The sequence below is a fragment of the Leuresthes tenuis genome, unplaced genomic scaffold (genome assembly GCF_036924035.1).
Source record: "Leuresthes tenuis unplaced genomic scaffold, fLeuTen1.0.hap1 SCAF_7, whole genome shotgun sequence".
In the NCBI taxonomy this organism is placed as follows: Eukaryota; Metazoa; Chordata; class Actinopteri; order Atheriniformes; family Atherinopsidae; genus Leuresthes; species Leuresthes tenuis.
Genome location: NW_027325361.1, coordinates 15,289,646 through 15,314,981, shown reverse-complemented (window position 1 = coordinate 15,314,981; position 25,336 = coordinate 15,289,646). Strand labels below are relative to the sequence as shown.

Genomic DNA, 25,336 nt, shown 5'->3' with positions numbered 1-25,336 from the left:
TTACTCCTTTATAAGCAGTAACATAATATGAACTGTTTAATCAGTTGTACTTTGAACATGCTTAAAAACATTTCTGTGGACAAAGAATCTCAGTGTCACTCCACCACTGAATGAGAAGCAGTCACTCAGAGATGTGTGGGCAAAATCAGAATTTTGCCTTTTGGAGCACACCTGACCTGTGTGAAGTGAAGCAAATGCCTTTCAGCTGAGGCTAAGAGGCACACAAAGACAAGATCATGTTGTGAGACCCAGAGGGCACTCATTAAAAATTCTAAATTGCCTCTGCTCTTTTCATCAGTAACTAGACAAGGAAGGCAGAGGAGTGAGGGGGAACCAGTTTTGATATTTTTGTCTTGGATTTAATTTCCTCTCTTTCCATATTTTATCAAAAGCCCTCTCTCCCACTTCCTTAATCTCAACCCTCTTGCTTTCATTTCTTCTTTTCTTGCCGTCTTCCTCCTGCTATCCATCATGTGATCTGACTTTAATATGCTTTACAGAGGAGGTGAAGCCATTCATCACACTGTGGCGAGACCCAGGACATTGCCATGTTGCACATTTCATAGACCAGCAAGCCTCAACAGCAGTATGGGCCAGTCGTAGAGCTGCTAATGCCTCTATTTATTCCGACAGGCAGGCCTGGCACTATCTGTCACTCCAAGCCTGACTTCACTCACTCCATGGCATGCCTTTTGTGTAGCTAAAGCCTGCTTCTAAGAAAACATCTCCCTGGTCATCTGATTGGCCATTTGTAAGATGAATGAGTAGATTGATGCAGAGAGAAAAAATATGCACACAGGGTTGAGAATAGGGGAATGGGGAAATGTTTAAGCAATCAAAATGAAGCATGAAAATGAGGGAGAGAAGACAACAAAGTGAAATGGCTCAGACTTTAATCACATTGTTGCTATGCTAATTTAATGACCCTAGGAATGGGTGGGCTAGCCTGTTTGAGGGGTCAGTGGCATATACATATGCATTTATGACATCTAATGTTTTTTCACTGGCACCATCTTAAAGTTTCTTGGTTTAAGTGAACTTTCTTGCCAATTTGAATTTTATCATCGGATGGATTGGCCCAGAAGAAATTGCTTCTATTCTAAAAGTGCAGCCTGCAGTCTTAAGCTATGAAAATGATTTTCATTCAAGCTGAAGGACGTCAAATGTGCAAGACTTTCAAAGTAATGTATTTCAATAGAAGAAGTATACATTGGTGAGGTATGTATTGTGTCAAGGTTTTTTTTTTCAAAGAAAGCCATGTTTTCCTAACCCTTACCAAGTAGTTCCTAAACTTTATGTATGAAACTATTGAAAGCAAAAGTAACCACAATATGACAAAAGTAAGATTAAAATTATATTAACCAAAAATAAATGGTATGGTCTTCGGGGTGTGTAACTTCACATCTTTTAGTCTTTTAGTCAAAATATGCACTTTTCTGCCTGTTAAAATAACAAAACAACTCCTTTGTTACATCATCAAAAGTACAGACACTATACTCCTATGTGTGCTTATTTTTGTGTCCATGTGCCTGATCCTAGGGTCCTATTCTTCCCAGTTCAATGTCCTGTTAGCGCACATGAATTCTCTCATGTTTGGGTAAACTTTTACTAGTTTAAGGTTGTTTAAATAGTTCAGTAATATTACTCTTGGGAAAGTAAGAATGTTTTGTTTTATGTTGGTTAGGATGTTTTGCTCCCATCCTAACATGGAAGCATTAGATTGTGGTAGAGTGCTGGCTTTAAGTAAGAATAAAAAAGATCAAATATATTGACAATTAAGGCATTCAACACAACTAGTTTGCCAAGGTGCTCTGGTGGCAACAATATACCTCCAGCTGTAGGCTCCCTCAGGCATGCCTTTGATCTATTCCTTTACAGGTGTGGTCAATTTAGACAGTGAAGCCCATTCACCATATAAAGCCTCTTGCTCTGGGAACATAGGACCTTTTGCTGTACTGCCAGTGTGTTCCATATGATATGAACATAGAAAAGCCCTCATTCCAAACAACTCTGATTACATTTTCTATCCCACGTAAAGATTTTGAGGAAATATCTGAAAATATTTCATACTTATTACCTCCTACCTTATTCATGTGGTTCCCAATTCAGTGTACGCTAATGACTTTGACAATGTGCTGACTTTGGTACTACGTGATCGAGAGTGAAACTGTTTAGCAACAAAAGGATGCATTGCAGTTCGAGTTGACATTCATCTTACCTCTTAGGACAAACCATGACAACTTTCTTGACTTTGCTGACTTTGATCTTGCTTCTACCAGGTCATCATTTCAATTTGTCCAATACTTTGGCTTATGCTGAAATACCTTTCCTCCTAATGTGTCCTTTGTTTGTGTAAGAACATGCTGAAAAACAGGGGTTCTGGTGTAGGTGTGACACATGGGAAGAGGGCTGTAATCCTTGAGTGGTTTGAACATTCACTTGCAGTCAGCACAGTACACCACAGAGTCCTTGCCACTGGCATAGTGGAATGTGGAGCACTGGGAAATAGGAGACTGTGGGGACAATGATTATCAAATACCATTCACGCCTTGCTTTTAAATGACTGCAATTATTCTGTGAAGCATGATTAGCCCGTGGCGGACTCTCATGAGAACAGTGCAGTGGATTAAATATGTCAGCCTGACACTTGTGTAATTTGGTAGGGGACTGCACAGAAAGGCTGCAATCCGGGGAACATACAAGTATATTAGTGTGACTTCTATTTCGAGGCTGAGCGGCAAAATCATAAAACTTTAATCAATGAACTGAGTGATTAAAGCTCAGTTCAAACTGCCGTGCAAAAATGAAAGCTACATGATAAAGAACAGATGTGTACTAATTAGCAATGCTGAACCTCTGATTGCAGGTAATCCCAGTCACAAATTCTCATGCAAGTAAAAAATAATCCTTAACACAGAGACTTTTGCTGATTAATGATCACTAATGATTCATTAATGCATGATTGACGTGTTCAGATGCTTTATCACTAGGCTCAAAATCATCCAAACATGTGACCTTTAGGTTAACTTGAGTGAGTTTGCATGTAAGAAAACTTTACATACACATATGGCCAAACACGAACATTTCCAAGGGCACTATGTATACTGTACAGCAGGTGTCTCTGCATTTTTCTGTCTGGGTCAGTTCACACTATTTGATCTTAGCTGTTCATCCATGAGCATTTTATTTGTGCATGCCCTCACCTTTCTCCACTTTCCCTATTTCACGCTCCACCTTCTGCCAAAATAAATAAATCTCCTCAGCTGTCTGTCTCTCTGGCCCTGACCTTGGTAACTATTGATGAGAGGATGGAACTCTTTATTCACAATCTCATCTAGCTGTCATGCTGATGGAGGGAGAAGACCAAACCATCTACAGTGTGCAGACACTATTAAATACCCTAATGCAGAGGCGGAGAATGAAACAAAGAGAAATACACGGATACGACTTATTTACCTTCATGTCCAGAGTTAGATGGACTATGGATAGCAGTGAGGGCAAGCACACTGGCAGGGTAGTACTTGTAGCTCATTCAGCCATCCTTTAGTTCAGCCCTGATCTGATTTACTCCTATAGATTAGCTGCCATTGGAGGTGATGCAATCTGTCACAGCCGACAGGCCCACACTGAGGGTATAAAGGATAACACACATGAGTCATGGTATACTCAATGCTAGAAATGAGTCATTTTATTATGTTGAACTCTATTCTTTCCTCTACTTGTTGATCTGTCCCTTGACAACATACACTTTAATTATGATATACACTGGAATTGCCCTCAGGTCTAGTACACAGGGTACTCATTCCCACTGTTTTTTTTTTTTATAATGTGATAAATTTCTTCAGACTGCCTTAGGTTGTTTGCACTGTATGGTTATGGTGCTAATGGCCATGCTTGACGCTTCCCCAGACAACCTATGAACCTAAATGTGTCTTCTTTAGGGGAGCAGCCTGTATTTACGGTCAGGTTTCCCTTTCCTGATGTAATATATTTTTTCCTGCAGAGGCTAATATGAGCGCCCAAACCAGTAAATCTTATGACACTTTAGACCTCTGACCAGGAACAGTAAACTCGGCTGACTGGAGGGAGGACAGAGACACCGGCTGATCAATAGAAACAGCATTTGCTTCCATTGCTTTTCCTCCTCTCAGCAGAATCTCCGTTCTTATAAAGAATCCCTCCCCCAATTAGAGTGGACTTGGGTGGACATGGGATTCGATTTTAAAAAAGGCTAAGAGGAGGGGGGGTTGTTGATGAGAGGTGGTAATGGAATTGAAATTGTAAGAAAGGGGCTAATGGATGAGAATCATAAGAATGGAAAAAAAAAAAACAGAAATAAGATTCTGACTGCATTAGAAACCATTAGAAATGTCCTCCTCGAGGTCTTCGGGTTTCACTTGTCAGGACATAATAAAAATCATCTGGTCCTTACCAGGTCTTATAATTAGATTAGCCACATATGAACCACGTCATAATCTGATCAACAAAATTAAGCAAAAATGCTGAAGCATTGTATGAATGATTAAAAACACCTAAACTGCTTCCTTAGAAATGAAGAGGGTACATAGCAGCCAAGTGCTGCTAAATCCATCTGCAAATTATTTGGAGTTCATCATTTTACAGAGAAACAAGTGGAAAACATTCAAGATAGGTGCCAATCTTCCTAGGGGTGGATGTTCAAGCAAAGACAAAGCAAAGACATTGAAAAAATCCAAAGAGCTACTCCACAGGCCTCAGCGAACATGTTAAGTGTTAAAGTTCATGACAGAACAATTAGAGAAAAACTTGACATGTATGGATTATTTGGAAGGGTTGAAGGAGAAAGCCTCTACTCTCAAAAAAGAACATGGCAGCACAGCTTAAGTTTGTAAATTTGTATCTGAACAAATGAGGCTTCTAAAACAATAACCTTTAGACAGAAGAGACTAAAGTGGTGAAAACCAGATACAGCACATCAACACAAACAACATTTACCATTTGTCATGCACGGAGGTGAAGGGGTGATCATTTTAGCTCGTTTTTATAGCCACAGATGGTTGATTCATCTATAGCCAAAGAGTCGACCATAAACTTCTTTGTATGAAACATTAATCACGAGTCAAATGTGAGGCTATATGTCTTACTGCAAAGGCTTTGCCAAAAGAAGAAGAAGAAGAAGAAGAAGAAAATGATCAAGGTGTTTTTTATTTTTTTACTTAGCTTTGGTTAAACTTAAAAACTCACGGAGTGTTATACGTCATATGTAGTTGTTCATCTGAGGTTGTTTTAACTTCCTTTTAAGACCTGGTTAGGACCAGATGATTTTTTTAAAAATATGTCCTGATATGCAAAATTGAAGTAGTGGACAACATTTGAAAGATAAACACTCAAATGAAGAGGGTCTGGGGAACCTCACTTACCCATCCACTGTCTCTGCCAGAGAAAACACTTAAAACAGCAACCCTGCTTCTTACCCTAAAAGGAGCAAGAAACCTATTACTGTCCTGGGTGTACAAATCCTCGTCACTCCGGAACAATTTCAGTACACAACAGCAGACTCTCTCTTTGCAAGGGCAAACTCTTCCGTGCATTCTGGTTCAGTAAACCAGTTAATGAGATCAGACGAGAGCTGTTTGAAATCCTCAACCTGAACATTTCTCTCTTCCGTCCATCTTTTAGAAATCCTCTCGACTACCTCTCCAGAAATGCTTCTTATTGCATTAAAAGTTTCATTTAACAAACTGGAAAAACAAGGGGAAAAAATATCAATCAACCGCTGGCTCAGTCTGGTAACAGACCTCGCAAGCCTAGAAAAAGTCCCATCGACTCCCACTCCATTACACCCGGTCACATAGCCTGCAGATGATCCAGAGCCAATTTCTCAATTCACTGCTTCACTTACTCAGATCTTTTCAATGCCAAAATGACAACTCCAAACAACTAAATGACCCGCAGCGTACACGCTCAACACAGCTCATCATGAACGATATCATCGTTATCATCATAATTAGAATTCTTCCAAATATGTGTTTCATTCATTCTGCTTTACTTACTATATATTTGTGATTTTGTGTTCACGTTTAGAGAATAATTTCATTCTGTGAACAAAACAAAAGGTCAAAAAGATGTTTCCATGGTTATGATATTAAATATTTTCTTTATTTATGTATACTAACCAGTCCATCAGCGGTGTCACTTCCATCTTGGTTACTATAAGTAAACCACCATATAAATTTGCATGTAAATGAAAATGTACCTCAAAGTCACACAGAGGAGAGACTGCAGAGAAGAAAAATAGCATTGTACATTCAGGGAATTAAAAAAAAGTACATGTGTTGTTTGATAACCTGTCCATGCCCACCGTGAGCGTGGTCCAACCTGACAGAGAAGTTATCAGCACCAGTGCATGCAGACACACAAAGCCGTGTCTGGCACATTCATTCTGTAAGAGCAATCTTTACCACGTTCATGCTGTAATGTTGGCCCGGGGAGCTCCAGCACGTCCATCTCTGGACGTGCATGTTAGGGAAAGATGGGGGGTGGGCTAGAGCACTCTCCCTGCTGTACAATGCTGGCACAAATGACCCTCCATAAATTTGCTGCTTGCTTTTACATTAATTTAGAATGTTAATCAAGAACTGTCTGTCTTCCTGTCAGTCCTTCCATCATTTATCCATTCTGTCTCACCCTTTCTCACTGACCACACATCTCCATCTTCTTTCTTGTCCCTTTTATAAAAGTCAAAGTGATTTTCATAACGCATGTCCAAAGTTTAATATCACTGTTTGAGCACAGGGGTCTGGACCAATATATGAAAATGAGATATGGATATATTGACCACTAACTTTCAGGGGAACACAGCTGCTTGAAATTAGATCTTGAACACTGTTAAAGGTGCAATAACAAGGCCAGGTTTATGAAAAGATGAAAAAGATAACCTTCGGAAGAGAAATGTAATTTTAATGTGTGGCAATATACCCAAAGAAAAGTGTCCGAGATCCATTATTGAACCGTCCTAACCTTAAATAACCAACAATACTCGTTATTTCCCCCCTCAGCAACAGTTGGTGGACATTTTGCTATAACAAGGCACACAAACATACGCTCACAGATGAGTGAAGTGGAAAATATAAGAAAAAAAATTAGATATTCGCAGAGCTCAAAAATGACAGAATTCAAAACAATGCAGTTTAATGCATTTATTGATGTGGATTGTGGGAGGTACACAGTGAGAAAACATGGAAAATGCGATCATGCAAGCTGTCTCGCGACAGAAAAAAGAAACATGCAAAACAACAAAGGACACATGTGACTCACACAGAAGAGATTTTATGTTAAAACTAAACTCCCCAGGTCTACGTATCCTGCCTATTTGATATCCAAACACGGTGTTGCAGCAGCTGCACAACCCCCTCTTACCTGTAGACCTTGCTGACCTCTCCACTGGTCTGGCTGTGGACAGCTAGTGACAGATGTGTGTGCGCACTCTTTCCTCTGCGCCCACCAGTTGGCACAGTTTTCCACTGCACCAGTGAATCTGGGTCAGAGCGACCACCCATACACGCTCACAAACACTCTTGGTGACCCTCAGCTGAGGTCTTTCATAAATGACGCAGATCATAGAGTTGCTGCAGCAGCCAGTGCTGAACTTCAGATCATGTTTGACCAATGTCATGTTGCATTAAGTCCATATGAAAACAACTGATGCATCGTGGTTTTTTTTCTTTGCTACTCAGAAGAGTGAATTGAGCAGTTATCTGGCAACACATTGTTCAGATCAGATAGCAAAATGATGCATTATGTCTGACCTGCATAGATTAGTCTGAGCAGCAAATCTATTAAAACAGATAATTAGATGGAAGAAGGATTGTAGAAAACTACAATGCTGGTTAAATCACCCTAAAGGAGACAGGGTGTCAGGGGAGCTCAAGGACAGCATAGTTAATGGGGCATCAGACAGGTGACAGAGAGGAAAGGAAACGGGGCGGATGTTGAATGAAGGGATGGTTGACTGGCAAGAAACACTTTATGTTGGAAAATGTTCATTTCTGATAGGAAGATAATAGTAACTGTGATCGAAAGACAAAAATAAATTTTAAACCATAAGCATTGGGGTAATGAACGCCAACAGTCCCTAATTTTGATACTATGACTCCGCCACTCAATCTATCATCTATTTTTTCCAGTTCAGTGCTTTCCTTTTATTACCCAAACTGTAAATTTTGATGTAAAAATTTAATTTAAAGACAGTTAAAATTCCTTATGTGCATCCCTAATTATAATATTTCTTAATGCGTGTTGTTTTTGCAAATTGCTCTTTTTTTTTGTGCGGTTGTCACTCAGCTGGTTGGTCCTGCTGCAGCTGCCAACCCGGCTTCAAGGCCATGGCAGGATGTCAGCACTCACACATCAAGGTACAGAGTGTATGTGACAATTCTGTCCGAGTTCCTTGACCTCGCACCACTTTAGTATGTGTGTGTCTGGGGAAAGATACATGCATGGGAGAGTAGCCTACGGTTGGCCAGCTGCTTAGCTGTTACTTTCTTTGCTTCTCAAACAGTGACGTCTGAGTTCCCGTCACAAAACTATCAAGTACCCGTGCTTACATGTGCACATGGCTCCAGGCTTGGGGAAAAAAACTTCTTATGCGTTAAGTCTCCAAGTCAAAGTTTGTCTTTAAACTGAATCATTTGTCAAGGTGGTTGGTTTATGGTTGGTTTACAAGGTTATGATCTTTCTTCTTCCCAAATAGACACAAAAAACCCCTTAGTAATAATAATTAGGAGGCTTTATTTTCAGCTTATTTTGAAAAAGAACTTACAACCTGCAGTACTTGCCAAAGTGGGTGTTCCTAAATACTGACCACTGCCCAAATATTTGACATGTCTTTTGTAATTTTGACTCTAAAACGGTACAAACTGGAAAGGATATTTTCATAGTCATCTTTAATTTTTCTGTTCAGATTATGTTCTACTACTCTGTAGCCTGCAGAAAACTACTTAAATAACACTTTCAGCATGTCTAATCCTGCTGGAAGCAACAATCTTTTTAACATAAAATTTGGTACGTTATGTTCAAAGTATTCAATACTTTCCGAAACCGAAAGATCGCAAACTAATTATGACACTAGCAGAGTGTCATTGAATCAATCTAAAATACAACTAAATCTTTGTTAAAGCACGGGGTATATAAAGTCGTCTCTTGATCGGTAGGTATCTGACCACAGTTTATGGCTGTGAGTTTTCCAGGGAGGCTCTGCTGAATGTCCATCTGAAAAGCAGAGTGCTTCAGCGGTGCATCCCGAGTGGTAAGCGCTTCAGTGTGGGGCTGCAGCCTCAGCATAGCTAAGGGACAGTTAGAATTCATCATCCAGGCCAGCGCAGGAAAAGTAGAGCTGCTGGTCCACATACACAGACGTACACAACATGCAAGCCTGTTTATAAGCTGCCCACCACCTTCGCACCCAAGGCTGCTGTGATCAATCCTGCTGTCCAAGAGACCACGCAAGCCCAAACTGATGCAACTCAGCATTCTGTTCTGCATCTTTGAACTGTTAAAACTAACGCTGCAGAGGAACACCTATCGAAGTGTGGCGACACCCTGCACGCACTCAGTAGGGCAGGTTCATGAAAAACTGAATCTCCAGAGGAGTCCACCCCAGTGTTTGACACACTTCATTCATTCAGCCTATTTGTGATCATTAAAAATAACTACAGAAAACCTGAATATTATCTTTGAAGAACTGAAAACTGAAAAAAAGAAGAAAACTGAGTTACCAGGCTGATTGCCATCCAAACATTTAATCAAGATAGTGGCAACTTGTACAATGGAAATAAGCCAGATACAGAGAGGGAAATACGCCTTCATGATTCCATTTTGGCTTTACAGGAAAAAGGGTCGGCGTGATGCCGCTTTGTGTATAATCTGCATGCCTTATGTAAACTATGGGTATACTGTCTGCTGCAGTAAGATGGAGGAGCTGTTGAGCCCATATTAAAAAAAAAATGTGTACAAAAGATTTGCGAGGAGCTCCAAATGTCCCTTCAAATGACTTCTCAAAGAGGGCATTCACATTAAAGGTGAAGAGCACTTTCCTGCACAGCCATGCAGGGACCAAAGACGGAGCCTCTGGGTACCATTTAGCCACCTCAACCTCCACATTTAATGACAGGAATTTTAGATTCCTCATTATTCAGAGAGCCATATGGCTCCGGTGGACACAGCAACAACATGGCACACTGAACACATGTAGAAGTGACTTCTAACCTTCAGCCGGACTGAAGGTTGAACAATATGCTGCCAGAAGAAGCTGAAGGTTAACGGCATGAAAGCACAAATTATTGATGCTGATGAGACTTAAAGCTGACAGCTGAGGAAAAGTTAAACCTAACATGACTTCATTTTGGCCATAGCAATAGCTGATCAGCAAGTTCTAATCTTTTTCCTCCAGCGCACTCCGCAGACAGTCTATTCAGGCTGGATGGTTTTTGTGTGGACCTCACTGCATTACAGGCAGCAAAATTTCACTCAAAGCAAATGAGGGCTCCTGCTCTGCTCTGCTCTGGAAACGGAACTGTAAAAATCATTCAGGAGGTGGCACTTTTCCCAAAGGAAATATCACAGCCAACACTGAAATCCCACTAAAGGATTTCATTAAAAAAAGATAATTAGCGTCTGTCCTAGAGGGAGTCAAATGACATCCTCCACAACTGGGGGCGAGCTTAACCATTAGCTGGGAAGCAGCTGAGAAAGTTTAACAAAACTTGCTTTCAAAAATATCTCTTCATGTGAAAAACAGGGTTCGAGACTTTATTTTTTCATAATAAATATAGATTTTCTCACGATTAACAATCACATTGAATGATTATCATACAAACGAGGTTGGTAATCCTTGGTGATAAAGGATGAGTGAGCACCGATTGGCACCGACACCGCCGGCCACTAAAATGACAACGCCTCCGAGAGGAAGAGAAAGACTGTGATGGATTGATTACCCAGACTGCTGTGGTGGTTTTGAAGAAACTGACATCAAAGATTAGCAGTTTTAAACCACTCCCTGACTTCCCACGTGGTCTTTTCTCACAGTCATAGTAAAATAACTGGATCTAAGTTAAATAATTTAAGTCATCCTTTAAAAGTGACGAGGGGCAGCCACACCGACACGGCACACAGTACTTCGGATGAACGTCGTTGGTGGTCTGCTGCCCTCTAGTGTCCGCCAGAGGAATGGTCACAAATAACTTACGCATTCAAAAACACAACAGAGGCTGAACCCAATGTGTAGTAAAAAACAAAAAAAAGAAAAAAAGAGACAACGTGAGGCACCTATAGTGTTGATCAACACAACTCCACAGTGTTTGTGTAGTGAAGTGAGCCCACGCCCCACTTGCTCATCTCTACATGTCTTCCTCTCCCCCTGCATATACTTCCCGGCCAGATGCTGGGCCAGTTCAGGTACAGCGTGATCTCTCCCTGGGTGAGCCTATTTTGAGTGTATCGAAAAGTCTTAGAGAATCTGCTCAGTGCTGGAAGCGGAGATGTCAAGTAGTCTCCAGGCAGCATATGGGTTGAGCTCCTCCTGGTCGCGACACAGAGCCCACACATACATCATCCTGAGCACTTTTTCCTGGAGGAATAATAACAAATGGATAATGTGTGTTCTTAATTACCCAAATAAAGCTCAAAACAATAACAAACATGTTCAATTAGTCAAACACAAATATTTTGCATCTATAAGAAGCCAGATCGAAGCAATGTTCAGCTGGTACTAATCAGATGTGTGTGAGGACCTCTAAAAAATGACTCATTAGCAGGACTTAATGAGACATTGAAGCCATGTTTAGGTGTCGGGGAAGGCTTTTATCTGGCCCAGAAATCTTTATGAGCTGTAAATCAGACGTGTCGTTTCCTCGGGGCACTTCAGGATAGTTGTGACTGACAGAAAGGTCAAGGTATCCACTCAGTATCACTCATCTGGCTCTGGCCCAGTTCTCAGAGTCTAAGACTACTGCCAGAGGATTAAAGATGGACGTACTGTTCTGTTGGTTTTTTTTAAGGTCCGGGCGCTAAATGACACTTTCTGCCTCTAATAGAATAAGAGTCTGTTGCATGTTTTTCAAACTTAGTTGAAGTACAAAGTCATGGTCTGTGCACTGGTAAATGTAATAAACCTCACATAATTCAACACAATTTGTGCTTTAAGGGGCTCTTTGCTTCTAACAAATGACAGATTTATAAATAAATAATAAAGCAGTGAGTGTATGTGCTTGTCTCACTTACAGGGTCTCCCTCCACCACTTCTCCTTTGGTATTTCTGATCACCATGACCAACTGTGCTTGGAAAGTTATGATCAGCACTGGACCCTGCTCCATCATCTTACCCATCGCCAGCTGAAAAATAAACAATCAACAAATGCATTACTAAAGCAATACGTAGTCAATATGATTCACTTATTTTTTTGCCAAAAATCCACATTTTAAAGACGCGTACAATGGCTAAAGTCATAATTAAATATATGAAACTAAGGCTGAAAAGCTGCAGAAAGTCTAAAGTAACTTACATCAATATTGTCTATGTCCAGAATCTTGGAGTGGAACTGAAGTCCCATGGCTTTGGCCTGCTGGATGGGATGTGCGAGCTGGCTGTATGTCTGCAAACCCAAAGAGAGACAAAGAAGATAAAACCATTTCTACACGTGTAAAGGAAAAACTGTAGATCTACTGCAGAAGCACGACTCTGTGTGTCAGCATTTGACAGGGTCAGTATGTGTGGAAGTTCGTACCGCTTCATAACACCAGTCCTTCAGTACCTCCAGCTCCCCTCTGATCATCGCCTGCATGACAACAGATCATACACAGGCTCTGATTTACAGTCCTATTCGTTCAGCCTGTTTTAAATGTGTAACTGATTTAGACACACTCATGGAAGCTTTCAACAATGTCACAAAGTCATATTTACATATAGAAAAAAAAAAATACTCTTGATAAAAAAAGAAAAAAAGTTGCAGTTCGTACCTCCAGTATATTCGGGATGATATCTCGTTCGCACTGCATGAGAAAGGAATCCTTGTCAAAAGAGGGGTCTACCTTCAAAATCTCTGTTAGCACCTCGGACATTTCTGTTTTCGAAAACAGCCCACCTAAAAACACACACAATAACAAACAAAAGACAAAAAAAAGGGCTAAAACAGCAGGTCTGAAGAGTTTAAAACAAGGTGTGGAGAGACTGAATCTAAGAGCGAAACAGGAAAAATAGATGTGGCGGAGCAAGACTTTGTGGAAGAAAACCAAAATGCTGGACTTTTATGACCCAACTTACTGCTGGACTACTATCACTGCCTCTACAGCCACTCCGAACAACAACTGCATTAATTATAAAGAGCAAAAGATTGGCTGAAGTCTCCAGCATCCCTTTAACATCTGTCTCTTACCTATGACGTCCGTCATCTTGTCAGTGACAGCACGGGACGCTCTGATGAAGGCGTTGTCGCTTTCATCATACTTCATCTTCATTTCAAAGAACCCTATAATCAGCATGAAGAGGATGGAAGAAGGAGAGTGGGTCAGACCTTTCTCCCTTCCACACGAACGCAATGAAAAACAAAAAAAAGCCCAAACACCAAAAAGCCTCTCAAACTGCAGCCACTGACGACATCAACGAAGAGTTCTCCAAGGCGTAAATGAAAGTTGGTGCCTCAGAACTTCACAGAAATGCTGATGTCACTACAAAACTATGGAAATCTACATAGCTTCAAATCTGTTGACTTTGTGCAATGTCCTGACTGCAATCCAGGTCATTTTTCACCCGTCCAAACATTATTAATCATCAACATTACTTCCTTAACTAATGTGCATAATAACAACGAGTGAATCAGCCTCTTGATGTAAATTAATTCAGCCAGATTTTACATGCCCCGGGTGCACCCTCTGTTAACTGCCTCTTTTGGCTAATGCTCACTGGCGAAGCCTCCTAAAACTTGAGGCTGAGTAAAGAGTTCACGGCTCTCGGACTAAGACACAAACAAATTGCATCACGTTTTTTGTATTACCTGTTAAACTTTGACATAAATCGGTCTATCTCACCATATAAGTGAGACAAAACCCTCTAAAAAAAGCAGCATCACAAGCAGGAAAGCTTGAATAGATTATTTTTCACCATCTATCACCTCACAGTATTTAAGGGGGGGGGGTTCTGCATAAATCTATTGCTCTTTAACTGTGCAAAATTACAAATTTCAATCATTGGGTAGAATGATAGCAGCATATCACATGTACAAGACATGGCATATGTTCACAGGGTATTTATCTCTCTCTGGAGAGGGAACATTCAAATATTTAGCAGCTCAAGGGTGGCCTGTCTCGTGTGCATTAGGAGCTCCTTGGAATTCCAAACGTAAATATCATTAACTTCAGATCTTTAACCTGCTTAATTTATAAAGAAGAAATAAAGGAAGCAGGCCAATAGACTCATAGTCTATAGTTAATTACACGTGAGCTCTATATACATATACTGGAGAGCTGTTATTCCTTCAACCCTCCTAAAATGTAGACATGGTCTATACAGCAGTGCCTAATTAAACAGGTCACTATATAACTAACTTGAAATACTTGACAAATATATGAAGAGACAAAACCGAGTGATAAATAAGTTGATCTTTCCTTACTATTGAATACGGCATTATTGTCTTTGAAGTCTTTCCACTGCTGGTACCATTTTGAGTCCTTATGGAGCACCACACCCATAGCTTCCCTAAAACACACAAAGAGAAGCGTCTCATTTTCCATTCAACCTGAACATCAAAGTCGTCTGTTTTACGTCAGAAAGGAAAGAAAAGAAAAAAAAACATTACATAAGGAACGACAGACTGAATGTAAAGGAAAAACTGGCAATAGCTACAAGGTTTAGCTTTAAGAAATGTGACTTTCATTCAGTAACACAGTTCGATTACTGAGGAGTCTGTCAATATTCAGCAGTGTGCTTATTTCTGCAAACTGCACTGCTCTACCCCTAATTGTAAGTTCTGTGGAAGTTGATAGACATCAGTGACTTGGTGCCTGACCACCTATGATTATTTTTATTCTCTGAGATTAATTTCTTGTTTTATTATGAACACAGATGACATGAGGGAGGATAAACTAGAGGTGCCAGCTATCACTGAACATCAGGGACACGACCCCTCTCACTGTCAGGGCAAGCAGCAGGCAAGCAGCAGGCATGCAGCAGGCATGCAGCAGGCAAGCAGCAGGCAAGCAGCAGGCAAGCAGCAGGCAAGCAGCAGGCATGCAGCAGGCATGCAGCAGGCAAGCAGCACGCAAGCAGCGGGCATGCAGCGGGCATGCAGCGGGCAAGCAGCAGGCATACAGCAGGCATACAGCAGGCATGCAGCGGGCAAGCAGCAGGCAAGCAGCGGGCACGCACGTACTCGTTAGCTTCGAAGACTTTGCTGTCATCCCCTGCCCCCTTGGAGGAAAACTCAGTCCTTTTTCGGAGTCTGGTTGGAGGCCGATAGGGGCCCATGTGACCAAGGTCACCAATCTCTTTCTTCACACTCTCCATGCCCTGAAAACAGATTACAAGTAGCAGATCAAGAAAAATAATATTAATATTAAGGTTTTAAATTTAGAAGTCCCTTCTGTTGTCATACATTTTTCTGAGAGAACATTCCTTACAATACTTTTATGTTCTTCCGTATTTAAAGGGGCTGAGGATTTTGGTTACGTGCACATATATCACTGATCAATTTGGGTAAAATAAAAATTTAAAAAAAAATCGCTTAAGTTAGACTTTAGTACACAAAATAGTCCCCCAGTGACTGCATACCTGAGAAATTGCTTTGAACGCGCCAGTCTTCCCAAACTTCTCTCCGCTCTTAGAGACGGATTCTGCAGAGGTCTTTGCTGTTTTGGCTGCTTCCTCCATCCCCTCTTTAATTTTCTTCCCAATCTCTGTACGACTAACCTCTTCGAGCCCCTGTTCACACAGACAAATTTTAAAGACTGGCTACACCAAGTGGAGCAGCAGATCTATGGTAACACAATCAAAAGAAAGGCTACTTCTGAAATACAAGCCGCATTCACCTCTTTAACCGTCTCAGAAATGCTTCCAAACTTCTTCTTGAGAACCTCAGAGGTTTTCGCTGTTTCCGATTCTATGTTTTTCTGGGAAAAGACAGAGGAAGGGGCCGCTGGTCAAAAGATTTAGCCCCCACACAGATTTTGCATAATGTGCGCAGCCAAATACTCACATATTTCCTTCTCGCTTGTTGTAGTGCATCTGACTCTTCCAGTTTTTTGGCCTCTTCCCGGAACTTCTTGATGTTTTCTTTCATTTCTTTGCTCTTGTTCAGTTCCTGCTTGAGGTTATCTAAAAACTCTCCAAGGAAACCTTTTCTGCCCCCACCCCTCTCTCCTGACAAGTACCTTACCTGCAGAAGAGGAGCCTGAGGTACCTTAAAGAAACACAGAATAAATCAACTGAAACATGCCTGAGGAAGATCGTTAAATTAGAAAGAGGTTAAGAGGTTAAAGCAGGTAAACCCTTTATACACTACTGTATAACAGTAACATAGACTGTGGAATAAAGTCTATGTTACTTATATATTGTTATATCTATAATTGTGCTTTTTTCCCACATGAAATAAAAGGATATTCAAACTGCTGGAAAAACAGATATATTGAATGTGACTCAAAGACTTTTCAAACCCCGCAGCAGATTCCAGAAGCAAATCTCATTTGACGTTTTAGTACCTGTGTAGAGCTTGCGAGGAGCCCCCGTGTCCTGTAAACATTTCCTCTGTTGGGAAGCAGCAGGTAAGAAGAAGGGAATGCCACCAAGCCTCTTCTTACACATATCTGGGAACAGACATATATGCCTAAACTTCAGCAGACAGTAAAATCCAAAACTGAGAATGACAGCGGTAAATCGTGACAACACGGATGACTTATTTATAGATGAAACACTGGCTAGTTTGAGAATGCACCGCTCCAGGTGAAGTAGCAGCATGTCTGAACGGCGATCAAGTTTTTGATTAATACAACAAAACAACTAAAGTAATGACATGGAGCTAGAAATCTTGGATATTTTTGTTTAAAAAAAACAATGTATTACAATAAAAGTTATCCTGAATGTGCCTAAATGGTCATGAAGCCATTCAGCCGATAATGTGCTAACTCAGCTAGCTAAAGTTACATTTAGCAGCCTCGTTATACTAGTTATAACATTAAACGGCAGCAATTCATTTGCTACTTAACATATACATAATTCAAGACGCCCTCTCTATTATTTCATGGTGTTTAAACGTTAAAAGGTAACCTACTAACTCAAGTACTCACCTGATAACACTGACATATGGGGGCCGCCATCTTGACTTCGTGCTGATGACCTTCTTCCGGTTGTGACCTTCTACGTCTACGGGAAGGGGGAAGGTCTTGAAACGTCGTGGGATACCTCCAAAGACTTGTTTGAATTTCTCATGGCTTTTAGCGAGCTTATATTGTTGTGACTGCCTTAGTGTTGATCTATACACCAACATTTACTAAATGACTCACACAGCACAAATACCAAAAGACAGCTGCAAACTGGTCAGTGCCATGAACATGTAATGAAGTTGCACAAAAAAAACACCCAAAACATTTTATAAGTTGAGATTTATTTATCAAAACACCTTATAGAACAAAAGGTAATGACAGATGGGGTATGACGGCACAGAAAAAATTAAAAGTTTGGTCTCTAAAAAGTAAAATAAGCAAAAACTAAAACATATTCACGGTTACAAATTACTAACTAAAATAACATTTTCATTGTTAAACCATCTACCAAACAGTATGCTAAAGGGCATGTCAGATAATGCAGAGTGTGTTTGGACACTAGAGACAAATGTCGGATGCATCACAGAAATACAACTCATGCGTTCCTATCAATCCTAACATCAATCTCTCTTCCATTCAGCCGATAGCCATTCATGGTTCTGCAGGCGCGCTCAGCAGTTTCAGGGTTGTCAAAGCGAACCACACCACAGCCCTTGGACTTGCCATTCTCCATCTTAATATCAGCATACTGGACCATACCTAAAAAGGGTCAATGAGCAATGTTGGGTGTTATCGCAATGTCGCAAAGAAATCCTCATCGATTTGATATTTAATTGTGCAAATACCTGTTCTAAGGCAGAGAAACACAAATACACTACTGAGGTCAACCTTTGCATCTTGGAAATGTATTTAAAAATTATGCTCTAGTGACAGAACATGTTACATGTAACATCTCAGATGCATTCACATTACACAATGCACCTCTTCAAGCCAAGTTTTAAGTCAGAAAATAGACAAATTCCTTCATTTAACATTTCTTACCACATGTATTAAAGGTGTCCTTCAGCATCTTCCAGGTGAAGTCAAATGGCAGCTGAAAAACAAAATTAATTCAATTTAGTAATCTCTTTAGAGGATACCCTTTTATAATTAACTACGCCCAATTAACCTGTGCAAATACTTACATTTCTGACAAAGATCTGGCATCCCTTCCTGATATTGCCTCCTCCAGTTCCAGGCCCACCAGCTCCAGCTCCTCCAAAGGAATTTCCACCAAATCCACGATCCAAATCACCAGATCGATCAAACTGACCACCAACACCTCCAGTTCCCATACGATCCATGCCAGAGCTCATGCGGTCAAGGCCACCGGAGGGAAAGCGGTCGATCCCCCCAGCAGATCCCATGCGATCGAAGCTGGTTCCCATTCTGTCGATGCCAGTGTTGCCCATGCGATCCATATTCATTGGGGAGCCAAAGTCCATGCTGGTACCCATGCGATCCAAACTTGATGGACCTAAGCGGTCAAACCCAGCAGGGCCTAGACGATCCATGCTGGAGGTCATACGGTCCAGGCCTGGTCCAAGCCTGTCCATACTGGGCCCCAGTCGGTCCATCCCCGAGCCCATTCGGTCAAATCCTGAGCCCAACCTGTCCAGGTCAGTCACTCGATCCATTCTGTCCATGCCGCCCATCCGGTCCATCCCTCCCATGCGATCCATGCTTGTTCCTAGGCGGTCCATTCCAGAGTTCATGCGGTCCATACCCAGAGAGTTCCCTGCAAGAATAACAAAAACAACAAGGGAAGGCATTATTAACCAAACTACGACAAGAGGGGCTTTCAAACGAATCCTGAAAATACTAACCCATTCCTCTTTCAAAGGAGTCTCCAAAATTATTGCGAGACATTCCCATTTCATTTCGCCCAAATTCCCTGTCAAAAGCACCACCAATCCCACGGTCCATCTCTGACAATGCAAGAGATGAAACCATTAGAAACATCTGGCAAAACGTGAACGTGAGTTCCACGCTTGCTTTGGAGTGCAACACCACAACACCCACTTACCATTCATTCGGCCCATCCCTGAAGACCCGAAACGATCCATGTTGTTCGCCCCTCCAAAGTTGTCCATTCCTTTAAAAAAAATAAAAAATTAAGGATTTGAATAAAACCAGGATCAAAATGGTTGCAAGCCACTACATTTGAGCTTGTGTTTAGTTTGTTTTAAACAGCAAATTTTGAAAACTGCAGGTATTTGAAAAGTTACCTCCTCCCATGCGACCTCCCATGTTTCCAAATCCCATTCCATCCATTCCTACAAGTGAGAAGAATCCCGATGAGCACCTATTCATTATTCACTTCTATTATGGGTTTAAAAAAAATTTAAATACTACAGTTTGTTACCTCCTGGGCCCATGTTGCCCATCCCTCCACCACCACCACCGCCGCCGCCACCTCCTCTGTTGAGCTGGGTAGCATCAATAGGCTGACCGCCGGGTCCCAGGCCCAAGCCCACACCACTCAGGCCGCCTAGGCAAAGAAAATAGATACCATTTCAAACTGTTGTCTACATAGGATATGACAAAATGGATAAATACGGTAATTCACAGGTATTCATCAGCATCAAACCCACCAAGAAAACCATTCTTCTATTAAACGGACTCAATATTCTAGTATTCTGAAATGCAAATGGTGCCTCGTGGCCACTAAGAAGCAATCCCAGTGTAAAAACAAAATTTAGTATAAGATCATAATGACTTGCCATTGCTGCTGGATACAGTTCTACAGCAAAGTGAAGTAACTTTGTATATGCTGCGATTAGATTTTGTGAGTGAAGAGATCCACAAATATTTACCTGTTAGCATGAATTTATAACAAAGACGTGCAAAGATGTACCGACATGAATACATCTCTCAATCTGTTTTTCAAAACAAAAAGAAAGCTTTTATTATACATACGAGGAAGAGAAGACCCTCTGTCTGGTGGTCCAAAGTCTTTGGGGAGGGACTTCTCATCCTGTAAAAGAGATGCAAAACAAACGTGAACGATGCTCATCATTGGATCAATGATTATGCGACCGAATGTAAAAACAAGAAATAGAAACATACCAGTTTGACATGCATAGTTCTGTTGAATAAGAGCTGCCCATTGAACATGGCTGCGAAGTCGCTTAGGAAAATACACGTAGGACATTCAAAAACAATGGAATTACAGTGTTAGAATCCACAGGTCAGTCAGCCAGAAGTTTTAAAGGATACAGACAGCTTGGACTGCTTCAATGGGCATGTCAAATGTTACTGTGCCCATGCCTCTGCTTTTCCCATCCTTGTCCTCCAGAATATCAGCTCTCACCACCATGCCTGCCATGCCGAACACCTCTTTCAGCTTCTTCCACCCCACTTTGTAGTCAAGCTTAAGACAGAATTTTAGTAATGGTTACTCATACAAGTCGAACTAGGTTAACGTCTCTCATTGTCTAATGATTACTGATGTTGCTGAAATAGAGATTGCAAACACAATCAATTTACCAAGTCTTTTTTAATAACAAAAAAAAAAATTATGTAAAAATATTTGCTCATCTTCCTTTAAGAAAAAAACAAAAGAGCACTGCAAATAAAATAAAAAAAGTCTGGGAGCCTCACATTTGCCACAAAAACAGTGCTTCCAATCCTGCCAGCCTGGAGACCATGGATGATCTCGTTGGGGATGTTTGGGTTGTTCATCAGGCTGGGAGGAATGCTAACCATGGGGCCATTTGGTCCAGGACCCATGCGATCCATGCCACCCATTCCTACCATCCCCCCCATTCCTCCCATTCCACCATGGCCGACTGGTGGACCTCCACCTTGAGACTTGTTGATTTCCCTCTGAGAGATGACTCCATCAGGGTCCTACGAAAGAGAAGAGAAATTATTACTCAGGCCAATTGACAAATTTGTTTTATAGCCAAAACTCCTAAGATATATCATTTTTCCACTCTTCCTTAAGCCTACCTCTTTCACTTTTAGAGGTCGTCCGTTGAGGTTATGCTTGTTGACCTTTTCCACTGCTTTCTTCATGAGTTCTTCAGTCCTAAACTCAACGACACTGAAAGAAACATTTCCAATGAGAATTTATTTTTTGTTGAATTCAGTTTCAGTACATAGTTTCCGTATGATTAACAGAGTTTATCCCATTTTGTCTAACTGGCAGATACTAATACAAAAGCTTGGAAATTGTGACAAACGCAACTGAGAGTACTTACGCACAACCCTTTGTTGATTTAGGTCATCGGGAGAGGCACAAAAAGAGTAAAAAAATAAAAATTAGAAAAGGTAATGTTTAACAGATGATTTGATTGACATGTATCAAAACAAATAGGTTCATGCACATCCAAAAAGTTCAACACACACAAGCCTACGGCTGTGGCAACAACTCCATACAAGTAATATATTAAGAAATACTCTTTTTTTACCCAGTCAGTGACAATATTGGCAAATGTAGTGAATAATTCTTTCCAACATCCAAATGGCAGAAAATCCACAGAGATATGTTTCCACACCACTGAGATATTGGAGAAGTAACTTTTCCAGTAGGCAAGACTATGACATAAGTTATGTTAAACAACCATCTAACAGCTTAGTAACAACCTCTTGCAGACTAAACCCCTTAAGATCATAAGGAGCAAATCCAGCAACCAAAAGGGACATTGTCAGCTACTACAATCCACAGGATTGCATACAAGGCAAGCTGAAGCTCTGTTTTAAGAGTATCAACCCCTCAGGATAGCCTCAAGTCAGTGCCACAGACGACACGAAATAAAACACGCCTCCAACATGTCACCATCTCACACACTCCACCAGGTTTCTGTATCTGAACAATTCCCAACATTGTAAAGAAAAAAACCAAAGCTGACAAACACAGGTTTGTCTAGGCTTATTCATATGTTTTATTTGTATGTATTTGCACTTACCCTTGATTTGCCTTCTGCGTCCATTAAGTGTTCCACGTACGTTACCTCACCCACTACAAATCAGATTCCAGAGACGACACACACCAAGGGGAGAGAAGCCGAGAGAACAATGGGGGTTTAGAGCAGAAACAAGGAGGGCGGCCGGTGACAGTGAGCTCGGACTGCTAGTCCTGAGCCTTCCCCCAGCACCTCAGCAGCACAATATGGTACAGGTCTACAAAAAATAAGCTTGACACTTTAAAAGATGAAAAAATTAATAGACTTCTTAGACTGTCCTTGTTGGATTTCTCCCAAAACACCAAAAGCAATAGACTGAGGACACCAACTGTTGAAATGGCCAACAGCCTTCCTATTTCAATATAATGCCGTGAACACCACCTATGCCGTGAAGATAATTGACCAGATAATTTCAAGTTAGAAAAGCCCATACAATGCCTCAGCCCATTTCATTGCAAGCATGAGAGTACTTTGTCAAATGTCGCCATTTTAAACCTCCAGCTAATGCATCAAAGCCTTCGACCATCAGCTGAGCCTAAGAGGAAACCTACGGCTGGAAAAATGACCATGATCTTGACGACAAATTCTTAGGAAAAGGACGCTTCTTGAACTACAAACCTATACATAATAGGGCCATATCTGATGCAATGATCTGAATTTTGATTCAGCGTCGACCACAGCTACGCCTTTGTTCCAGGTCACAGGTCTGTTCAACAAATGGACATTAGTGACCAAACCTCTGGAGACAAGGACAGTTCAAAAGAAGTTGCTTTATTTTGTAGACCTGTACCCCAAAGAAATCCCCAGCATATAGCTGTGTTTGGCACAACATGGAGATCTGCTGAGAAAACATTTGCTTGTCAAGGTCACACCTAAAAAAGAAAACGCAATTTAACTCCACAGTCAGTTGACATAAAACGAATTCCTGACCCTCCTTCAGTAAAAAAGGATTATACCCATCTTAACACATTCTTTAACTTGAAATAAATGTCAATTTATAGCATTACTAATAATGCATGAGGATATCCGATACCCCGTAACTATACAACTCTTTAGAGATGGGGGGAAATCTAAAATAATCTGTGCAGAATTCAAAATTGCTGCATCACAAGACATTTAAGTTAGACATGTCTCCAAAGAATTGGAGCAATTTGTGCATCATAAGATCAACTTTTACAAATAATTACACATTGCAACTGATAGCAACCTGGTCCTTGTTTCAGAGCAACATCGTTATACTAAAGCAAAGTACTGTATCACTTGTTTCATGGGGATAAACATCTCATTACACCATTCGAGGTCCCCAACCGTGGGATTTTCACATTAGTGGACTTGCTTTACACATGTACAACCTCCACTTCACAAAAACCTCAAAGGTTAGCGTGATCTCAATGGAGACTAGTGTTCAATCGAACATCCGGGTTCACAGCACTTGTACAAGTCTGCAACAACTCCTTAGTCGGCAGACAAATAAGAGGGACCTTGTCCAAAACCTTTGTCCCAAGTAGCTCCCACAAAATATCAAGCACCATTGTAGATACCACTCCCAAAAGTCCTTCAAAGCTGCAGCAGTCAAACAAAATGACCCTTGATGCTGCTCCTGATTTTGTATGCATGTCATGTCCGAGAATGACAAAAGTCAATCCCTTATCCAAATACCTTACCTTTTTCTTTCATCAGGTCTTTGAGGGCTTGCCATTTCACATCATAGGGGATGTTGCTGACAAAAACCCGGTATCTTTTGTTGGCGTTGCCATAGGGTTCATAACGACCACCTCCACCTCTCTTCTGGGGTCTTTCCTTCCTGCTTGGATTGGAGTCATTCTTGGGTTTTCCATTCATTTCTCTTCATACAGAAAATGTTTAACATAGTAAGTAGTGATAAAAATTTTTTTTAATAAAAACAATACTTTATACCTGCATGGCAAGACTTAAGAAATATGAAGAATTAGCCCTGAACACAATTTGAGAAGTGGACTGCACACAATCATGTAATAAGTGTAAAATATCAGTTACATTATAAAGGGGAGTACAAAAATGAAAAGCCTTTCAGACTGCAATTTTAATTTAGTCTAGCTTTTTCCATTTAGGAAAGCAAAATCAAAGGGCACTTCTGTATAGGACTCCAACAGTTACCGTTAAGGAGGCGTCTTTTAATCCAATTACGATGCAAAGCTCACCGCCTTTACTTGTTAAATTACAAAAAATACGGTTTATTCCATCAACAGATGCAGGTTAATGTATGGCGTTTCAACACATGCAATGTTTGGAAATGTTAGCGGCGATTTGTGGTGACCTGAAGTCTAGAAGACTGCGCTTCGGCCACATGGCAAGGCCGCTGTTTAGACGTAGTAGGCCTCTGCTTTGTTACTAAGTAAAAAACGCTTTACTATAATTTAAAAAAACAAAAACAAAAAAAACAGCATTCTAAATGAATAGAAGGGGGAATCGCTTTTACTTTCCCACAAAAAAATAACGATATCGTATTGTTTTGTTTACTGCAAGCGCTGAATTGCAGATTAGGCGTGGATATCTCCTGAAATTAGACGGGTCCCATGCAGAAGCACAGTTTAATGAGAGCATACAGTCCGTGAGTTAAACGGTCTCAATTTGTAAATCTGCAAACAATCACTACATCAGGGTACAATTTGTGGCGCAATCTATTAATTGAGGACAAGCCATGGTATAAAGTGAACATTATTAGTAGCAAGTAACTAGCTCGTTACAACAAAAGAACCTCGGTAGATGGACTCACCCCTGCTGTTGCTGCTGCTGTTGCTGCTGCGGCGGCGGCTGCTGCTGCTGCTGAATTGCTTTTTCGGCATTATTTTCAGTCTGCTCGCTAGACATTTTCTCACGCAAATGAGTGTTTAGCCAAACTAAATTGTTTTGAAGCAAGCTAGGATCGTTGGTATTACCGAATCGAGCGTCTGGGATAGAATAAGTCGTAGCTGGATGTTACGAAAATGGCGGACTGGGTAGTCTCTGACCACTTTTAAAATTCGTCAGGAACTACTTCCGATATTTTTCTTTCAAAACTAGAGGTCATCCGGGCAACAAACTGAATTTTCAAAATAAGAGCAACCTGGGTCGTGATGGTT

At 40.9% G+C, this 25,336-nt stretch overlaps 2 protein-coding genes across 4 annotated transcripts in view; both read right to left on the bottom strand.

Moving 5' to 3' along the window:
• timm44 (translocase of inner mitochondrial membrane 44 homolog (yeast)) overlaps nt 1-17,357 on the bottom strand; it is a 251,283-nt gene extending 233,926 nt beyond the window's left edge. The window contains exons 1-13 of one of the 3 annotated variants that reach the window (XR_011916936.1): nt 17,311-17,357; nt 16,726-16,830; nt 16,224-16,427; nt 16,057-16,137; nt 15,800-15,949; nt 15,402-15,538; nt 14,643-14,728; nt 13,410-13,502; nt 12,994-13,118; nt 12,762-12,812; nt 12,540-12,629; nt 12,259-12,369; nt 10,127-11,605 (exon numbers count right to left, since the gene is read on the bottom strand). Coding sequence is in view for 1 of the 3 variants with exons in the window: in XM_072389496.1 (XP_072245597.1) it covers nt 11,486-11,605; nt 12,259-12,369; nt 12,540-12,629; nt 12,762-12,812; nt 12,994-13,118; nt 13,410-13,502; nt 14,643-14,728; nt 15,402-15,538; nt 15,800-15,949; nt 16,057-16,137; nt 16,224-16,427; nt 16,726-16,830; nt 17,311-17,340 (1,383 nt within the window). In the remaining 2 variants the exon portion in view is untranslated. Of the gene's footprint in view, nt 1-9,639; nt 11,606-12,258; nt 12,370-12,539; nt 12,630-12,761; nt 12,813-12,993; nt 13,119-13,409; nt 13,503-14,642; nt 14,729-15,401; nt 15,539-15,799; nt 15,950-16,056; nt 16,138-16,223; nt 16,428-16,725; nt 16,831-17,310 lie in introns of those variants that run through there. The other 2 variants (XR_011916937.1, XM_072389496.1) reach the window with 2 other exon arrangements.
• A 251-nt stretch (nt 17,358-17,608) lies between these two features.
• On the bottom strand, nt 17,609-25,244 carry hnrnpm (heterogeneous nuclear ribonucleoprotein M). Its single transcript, XM_072389484.1, has 16 exons — nt 24,991-25,244; nt 23,900-24,081; nt 22,239-22,291; nt 21,531-21,538; nt 21,280-21,373; nt 20,929-21,177; nt 20,545-20,698; nt 20,395-20,444; nt 20,245-20,302; nt 19,691-19,816; nt 19,554-19,601; nt 19,352-19,420; nt 19,152-19,253; nt 18,471-19,063; nt 18,328-18,379; nt 17,609-18,045 (listed from the first exon to the last, which is right to left on the bottom strand). The coding sequence occupies exons 1-16, from the start codon at nt 25,083-25,085 to the stop codon at nt 17,882-17,884; spliced, it is 2,097 nt and encodes a 698-aa protein (XP_072245585.1). The 5' UTR covers nt 25,086-25,244; the 3' UTR covers nt 17,609-17,881.
• Nucleotides 25,245-25,336: the final 92 nt, after the last annotated feature.

What these genes read in the sequence shown, in the direction of transcription:
- hnrnpm (XM_072389484.1), bottom strand. Translation starts at nt 25,085, where the DNA reads ATGTCTAGCGAGCAGACTGAAAATAATGCCGAAAAAGCAATTCAGCAG. An exon ending in CAGCAGCAGCAACAGCAGGG is followed by an intron (nt 24,082 to 24,990) that starts GTGAGTCCATCT and finishes TTCTGTATGAAG; the next exon opens with AGAAATGAATGGAAAACCCA. An exon ending in CAGAGGGTCTTCTCTTCCTC is followed by an intron (nt 19,817 to 20,244) that starts GTATGTATAATA and finishes TTCTTTGCCTAG; the next exon opens with GCGGCCTGAGTGGTGTGGGC.